We start from the raw sequence: 7641 nt of genomic DNA, 5'->3' as shown, positions 1-7641 counted from the left end.
AAATATGCCTACCACACTTCTTGAAAAGTTACCACATCTGCAGGATTTCTGTTGAAAAAATCATGTTAAAAAGTTGGACGGAAACAGAATAAGAACAGAACTAGAGATGCAACCCAAATAGGTACATGTTCTTGAGAAGCACATGAGGTGGGGGGGGGGGGGAGAAAATCCACAAAATAGGGAGTTGAGCTGAACAAAGGCAACTCCTGGCTGAAAGGTACCATATTCTGAGAGAAGGCTTCGCTGATTCTAGCACCATTGTGAACAGGCAATTACAATTTCCTTGAAAGCCTCCACGTCTTTTGCAGTTTCCCAAAACAATCTGTTCCAGGAAAAATAGCCAGAAAACTACCATAAATCTACCACACATACCCTTTAGAAAAAGTCAGGTCTTGTAGATCAGGTAGCTTATTCACAGGTTTATTCCAAGTGGTGGCATTTATTGTACAGATCCTCGGGACCATGGAAAAAGACCAAATCAACACAGGATTCCAAGGGTGGGGTTTTGGGGTGGGATGGGGGGGAAGAGAATAAGATCAAATAATGACAGAATGTAATTCTGATGGCTTATAAACACTAACAGGATAATAAATTCAGACTCTTTTCTCTCCATGCCAGCATTTAAGTACCTATATCTCAACCCACCCAAGCAACCCCAGGACTATGCAGGGGACTAAAAAAAGAGGGATGATTAAGAGACCTTTGGATCATATTCCTCCCTTCTGTTTATAAAGAGAGTCAACATCGCTATACTCCCAAGAACCAATTAGTAAAGGAGAGCAACAGAGGCAGGTTAATTTAGGACACTTCTATGGTGCAAATATTCAGCTATCTCCAACAGTTGTTTTTTTCACAAACAACAGGTGCCACTGCCTTTGGATGGTGGAGGCTGTGCAGCCATTTAAAAGTACCTCTCATAACTTGTTGATATCTCCCCATCACCACACATTTTTTTAATAAAACTTGCTGAGCAAAAGTACATTTCCCCATTCATTTGAAAGTATGAGCTTTTGCTCAGAAGTTATAACAGCCCAAATGAAAACCTGAGAGAGAGAGACCAACTTAATACAGAATTTCAACCACCCAGAAGAAAAATAACTGAGCACCATCTATTTTAATAGTGGTATGAAATATTCAGCTACAGAGAGGGTTTGGCTTTCCACATTTTCTCTTTTGGCATTCCTCATTGCCACCTTCAGCAGATCACCTTCTGTCCAAGGTTACCTTTATTCCTCTGCTAACAAATAAAAAGACAATGGTGTCAAGTCTATGCGGCTTCCTCTTCAGTCTCACGGAGAACCAAGGTAGGTAAAATGCTACAAAAAATGAGAAAGGCCCCTAAGGTTCTGACTGAGACACTGACTTCGTGCTATCCCTTCCATCTAACCTGCAGGATCAGTCTACACCAGGTCACACTTAGGAGTGACCTCTATAATCCTAAGGACCAGAAACAAGATGATCTTTTAAAAAAAATAATGAAGGGGCAAGAAGCAACAGAACATCAAATGTGGTTACAAATCCTCATACTGGATGCAACGTCCCAGTTTTAAAAATAGTAAAATAATTGACAGTAAGAACTCAAAACCACCTTCGCCTTCCAGCTGAAAATGGGTGAGGGGCATGGCCATCAGAATTTATCTTGCAGCTTGGGAAAATACCCAGATTCAAAAAGGGGGGTTTTGCACTCCCAACTGTGCAACAGAGTCTCTCTCCTTCAGAGGATAATACACTTCCTTTTGGAAGATTTCTTCTTGCGCCCATTGCTGATCTTTTCCTTGTGTTTTCGGATTTCTCGCACCAGGGTGTAGAAAGCATCTTCCACTCCCTTTTAAGACGAACGAGTATACCAAATGAAAGTAAGAAAAGACACAAACAGAAGACATTGTTAAGATTTCCCATTTAAATATTAGATGTGTCAGGGGTATTGGATTTTTATGCCTGTGATTCCCCCCCCCCCCCCAATTGCTAGTAGGCAGAAATAATATTACTTGGGAGGCGGGGAGGTCGTCACGCTATTCCTGTTTACAGGATCCTTTCTCTCCCGATAAGCTGTTTCCTTCATATCAGTAAACCATTCATTCACATCTGCCTTCACGGTCAGAAAGGTTTTTTTTGGCAACTGGACACCAGCAGTAGAATGATGCCTTGCTGATAACCGTCTTATCATTAAGCTGATGCAGCACGAACTAAGAGGGCAGGCATTAATGACATGGCAGTTCACAAATAAGAATGGTTACCTTGTACCAATGCCATTCCTAATCCAAGTCATATAGCAGAAGAGCAACTGTGCTGGCTTATAGTGTGAATCCCGTTGTTTGGGATTTTAAGCACACTGCCAACGTAAAGCAAAACTATTTGCTTTTCGTCTACATGCTGATGAACAGAAGATGTAGGCTGGAAACGCATGACTTGGGGGAGGGGGCGCGCAGATACAGCAGTTACACATGGGCAAGATTCAGCTGCAATTTATTCCAAAACCCGTTTGGGACATTGTCTTGAGCTATAGCTACGAAGATCAAAGACCTTTCACTTTCTCCCACATGCACAGTAAATATCATACCTGTCTGGTTTTGGCAGAGGTCTCTACAAAGGGGATTCCGTAGCTTCTGGCAAGCTCCTGGGCTTGTTTCGTATCCACCGTCCGGGAGGGCAGATCACATTTATTGCCAACAAGCACCATTGGAACATCATCGGAGTCCTTCACACGGTTGATCTGCTCCCTGGAATTACAAAGGCAGCGAGTCACAAACAGGGAAAAACCACCTAGATCAGCAGCTCCCAAACTCGATTCTGGTTTGCCCCCCCCCCCCAAAGTAATTTTTTTTTTTAGATTATTGGTGTTAAAGAAGTATACACAAGTTCAGTTTGTCCTGTGTTTTATCTGTGTGCAAAGCAACTGAGGTCCAAATTAGATGTGACATACAGATGTACGCATGATAACATTAAGAAAAGCCCTGCTAGATCAGGCCAATGGCCAATCTAGTCCAGCATCCTGTTCTCACAGTAGCCAGCCAGGTGCCCGTGGGAAGCGCACAAGCAGGACCTGAGCACAAGAACACTCCCCCATTTATTTATTTTTGTCTAACCCAAAAAGGCTTAGAAAGTTCCCAGTTTGAGTAGAGATATGGTGTGGTGGGGTTGCTTAATCCCTTTCCCCTTTGCTGCTTTAAATGTCACAACTAGCTGCTTTCCTCTGGTGGGGGAGAAAAGAAGTCAACAAAAGTTATTCCAAGGAAGAGAATAAAACAAAAAAGGACTGAACTGCCATTACCTGACCTAAAGTCACTGACTTTTGTTTTGCTTTGGTTGGTTGATTGGCTTTTTACACACACACACACGAGGTAATACATGCAACTATGTGCCAGTGTAGTTTGCCCTTAAGAGACAGCCATTCTACACTTAAAAATTAGATATAGCACATCCACACACACACTTCAGAGTGGTTTGCTGCTGAACTATGCATTCATACTTTTTTAGAAAGAGACTTTAGAGAAGTCTAGAGATATGAAGGCCTGGCAAAAACCCAGAAAAATTAAAAGAACACATTGGTGTTTGCCAATGCATTTTCTTTTAGACTAAGGAACAGAATATTTAATACCCAGATGTTCATATATTTACTCCCCCAAAATTATTTCTAAAATTGTGCAACAGGGAGACTTTTATGTACGACTACAGCAGATCATTACAGTTCCTGTACACTGAGGACAAGCAAGCCCTGAGCTGTACACTGAGTACAACTTTCAAATGCAAGAGCATGAGGAAGGATTCAATACTGTCTTTGTGGCTTTCCCCTTGTTGGCATACTTGGTGGATCTGTTTCTGCTCTGACTAGGCCTCAAAGGACTGGGAGTGGGGAAAAGTATAGAGCAAGAGCAACACAATTTTGTGGACATCCAATTCCCGCTGCTACAGATTTGCTGGATCCAAGATTCAAGGGCAGAAGCATCAGTGATGATACCACTGCTTCTACATTCATTCATTCATTTTACAGCAGGGAGCATGTAATTAAACCGTAGATTTAGAAGCAAAAGCATCATTGTGAATCTAAATGTGCTGCTCTCATGAAGGATGGATAGATTTCCATTTAGAGATCTACACAGAAGCTAGTAGAGTCTGGCTCCCATTTATTTATTTTTTAAAAATCTCATTGGTAGTGACAGCTCCGAAGAAAAAAGCCTGCGCTTATTTCATCTATTACAGACTCAACATTATTATGGAATGCTGGGAAGCAGCCTCATTTGAGTAGAAATACTGCTTCTACATTTGACTAGATGACAACACAAGCAGCACACTTAGGGACTGATGCTGAAAAGGTACTTTCCAGTGTTGCAGAGTACAGAGCATGTTCAGGTACTTAGCCCAGGAATATAGTCTGGGATTCTTCCAAGCATATTGTTCCTGCCAAATGGTGACAAAAGGCCTTCGCACAATGCAGCCTCCAACTCCTCTTCTTACCTACTTCAGATTCTTCCACCTTCTGCTGCAAGTCTTGCCTGCCCGTCCAATGTGATGGGGCTAGCCCAAAAGGGGATTTGCAGGCCCTGCCAATTGGCAATGCCTGCAAAGCTCCATTGCATAGTGCTTCCCAGCTAGCAACCAGCTAGTTGTCAGGTGCTTGGGAATCACAACACAAAGCACTCTGCAAGGCCTGTGCTTGGCATCTCCCAAACAATAAGCTTAGGGCTTGCAAAGTTTCTGAAGCGCCCAAACTCCAGCTGGTTCTCAGGCAATTGGCATGTGCTGTGAGAGATGTCGGGTGGCTGATGGGTGGGGTGTCCCACCCACCTGACGAAGGTGGCCTGCAGGGGTAGGGAGAGATGGGGACTAGGGGGAGGTGGGGACTAGGCCAAAACAGTTCCCCACCCCTGCTATACAGGAAGGAAAACAGATGGAGGACAGAGAGGAGCCAGCTGCCCACACACCTGTAGTGGTGAACATCTTCGAAAGACTTTGTGTTGTTGATTGCAAAGACACAGAGGAAGCCTTCTCCTGTCCTCATGTACTGGTCACGCATAGCACTGTACTCCTCTTGCCCAGCTGTGTCCAAGATATCCAAGAGACACGTCTCTCCATCAATTACCACTTGCTTCCGGTATGAATCCTGGGGTTCAGGAGCACCAAGAGGAGCAAGAGTGAAAGAAAAGATGTTAACAAGTGACATGGGAAACATGAGTGTAAAGCACAGCAAGAGAAAGCCACCAAGGAGGCAGTTGGAAACAGTTGGTTCAAGCCAAAATTCAGGAAAGAAATGGACCCAATCTTGGACATGATAAAAAGATTGTAGCTGCCTCTATAAAGAATGGAGAGCTACAGAGGGAGACAAAGCAATGGAAAGAGGACTAGTGTTTTAGAAGCCCAGAAAAGAGATGCTATAGTCGAAAGCTTTGGAGATGGCAGGCAGGTCAAGAATATAAGGACTCGGAAAAGGCATACAAATGGGGCCATGCAGAAGTTGCTGCCAACATTACAAAGTTCACATACCTCTATAGTGGGATCATACTCGTCCACAAAGTGATTCTGAATCAACTGTATAGTCAATGCACTCTTCCCAACACCACCAGCACCCACCACCACCAGTTTGTATTCTGTCATCTCTGCTGGGTTCCAGAGCAAGCTGAACAAAGAAAAAAGAAAGTAGAATCAACCTCTAGCAGAAGACACAGAGTCAGTTCCCCCTCTGTGCTACCAAAAGTTTGCATGAGTTTTGGCCACATCTTCCTAGATACTTGCTCCTAGCCAGATTGCTACGTCCATTCTATTTACAGGAAATCCTTTCAACACTTTCCCCCAAAAGCAGCACTCTGAATTGGACAATCTAACTAGAATTCTTGCTTTTTCTAGGTAGATGAATGTCAGGCCACTTTATCCCGAAGCTGGGATTGGTGTTAATTGATTCCTTCTCATACAGCTGCTAGAGAAATCACAGACAGCAAGACTTCAAGTGTCAGGCATGCTTATGGTTGCCAGCTTTTACCACCACCCTGCAACCAAAAATCAACAACAACAGCCCTGGACACCTGGGTGGGGCCACAAAGGAACTGGAAGAGGAGCTACACAGCTCAAAGAATATATGGTGGATCAGAGGATTCAACTTCACAGGTTTAAACTATTTATACAGCATCAACTAAGCACACAACACTTTTAGCAAAGTGTCTGTCTCAAAGAGCTTACAAAAAAACTGAGAAAGGAGAGGAAATAGAAGTAGGGAGGCTTATGCATTTGTTTCAGTTACATGTACAGTAATCAGACCTGGTTACTACAGCAGTAAAGGGTAAAGGCTTCTCAAGGGTCGTGGATTATGGGTGATGTCTGGTGGAATTGAGAGCTGAGACTCTTTGACAGAACACAGCTTCGCTTGCTGACTGCCTGCCCCAGTGCTTCCTGCAACTTAATGATACAGCATTTGCCTTGCAAGCAAAGGGTCCTGGGTTCAATCACTGGAGGTAGAACCCTGTCTGAAGCCCTTGAGAGCTGCTGCCACTCAATGCTGATAGCTGTAAACCATACGGAGCAGAAGCCAGCTTCCTATGTTCTTAGGCAGGCTGAATCCGTACAGCTAATCCACACCAGCCATGCAGGGTCCCTGCCCATCCCCACAACGACTGTTGCTCGTTTCAACAGCAGTTCGAGAAGTAGCAGGTTCCGTTCAAACCTTTGGACCCACTTTTCCCATTTCAGCGGTCCACCAGCGCAAGGGAAGGTACGTCTGGCTAGAGGCCTACATCCCGAGATTTCCACTCCTTGCTACAACTCCACACACACACCCCGCCCGCCCTCGCGCAATATTAAGGGGTGCATTTGCTGGCCTCACTGCCAAGCAACCCCAGTTCTGTGGAACGACACCCAACCCACCCAATCGCTCCATGCAAGCAAAAGTCAAGATTCCTCCGTCAGATGCGGCCCACCTGGGGGAAGAAGCAGGAAGGGATCGCGGACGCTTGCCAAGGAAGAGGGATGCGGGCACAAACCACGCACGTGGGAAACCCGGGACGAGGCAGAAGGCTGGGGCTTGAGGGGAAGAAGCTGCCCGGGAGAAAAGAGGTGTCGGTGTCGGCGGGGATGGGTGGAGCCAGTCCCGGGCTCCCTCGGTCGGTATTGCAACACGCCTCCCGCAGCTGCCAGCCCTCTTTCTGCCCTCGTCCTCCCGCAGGCATCTGCCCTCCCGGAGCCCTACCCCGGCTGCGCGCGCAGAAGCAGCCACCTTGCCATGTTTATGCACCGCTTTTGCTAAGCAGGTGCCCCACCCTGGCGCAACCCCACAATGGCTGCGCGCCTCCAGGGGCCGCGAACCGAGCGCCAACCCGGAGGCCCTTGCAGAAGGGAAGCCCCCGCCGCGCCCTGCCCTCTCGCCCTCCGCTGCCCTTCCAAGCGCGCCCCCCCCTACGCCCGCCCGCCCTGCATCCCCTTTGGGCGGCTGCCGTCAATCACCCGCCCCCTCGCCTCTTGGCACTCACCCGCCCTACGGGGAGGGGGAAGAGAGGCTCGGAGTCTCAGGCACCCCCCATGCGGGAGGGAAGGGGGGCCAGCGGCGGCGGCGGCGGCGGCGGCGCGCGCTCTCAGGGCCCTGGGCCAGCAGCGGAAAACCCCTCCCTCCGCAGCCTGACAGCTCCCCTCCGCGCCCCGCCGGGCTGAGCCGCCCGG

At 47.0% G+C, this 7641-nt stretch overlaps 1 protein-coding gene across 2 annotated transcripts; it reads right to left on the bottom strand.

Annotated features, from left to right (window-relative positions):
- Positions 1-399: 399 nt before the first annotated feature.
- On the bottom strand, positions 400-7563 carry LOC117059398 (GTPase HRas-like). Of its 2 annotated transcripts, none has more exons than XM_033171113.1 (5): positions 7455-7563; positions 5482-5614; positions 4923-5101; positions 2561-2720; positions 400-1825 (listed from the first exon to the last, which is right to left on the bottom strand). In XM_033171113.1, the coding sequence occupies exons 2-5, from the start codon at positions 5590-5592 to the stop codon at positions 1715-1717; spliced, it is 561 nt and encodes a 186-aa protein (XP_033027004.1). In that variant the 5' UTR covers positions 5593-5614; positions 7455-7563; the 3' UTR covers positions 400-1714. The 2 variants fall into 2 exon arrangements, with proteins under 2 accessions (XP_033027004.1, XP_033027005.1); XM_033171114.1 differs by lacking the exon at positions 7455-7563 and adding an exon at positions 6906-6991.
- Positions 7564-7641: the final 78 nt, after the last annotated feature.

The sequence above is a fragment of the Lacerta agilis genome, chromosome 14, assembly GCF_009819535.1.
Source record: "Lacerta agilis isolate rLacAgi1 chromosome 14, rLacAgi1.pri, whole genome shotgun sequence".
Taxonomy (NCBI): domain Eukaryota; kingdom Metazoa; phylum Chordata; class Lepidosauria; order Squamata; family Lacertidae; genus Lacerta; species Lacerta agilis.
The sequence above is the reverse complement of the archived record's forward strand: the minus strand, read 5'-3'. Positions and strand labels throughout refer to the sequence as shown.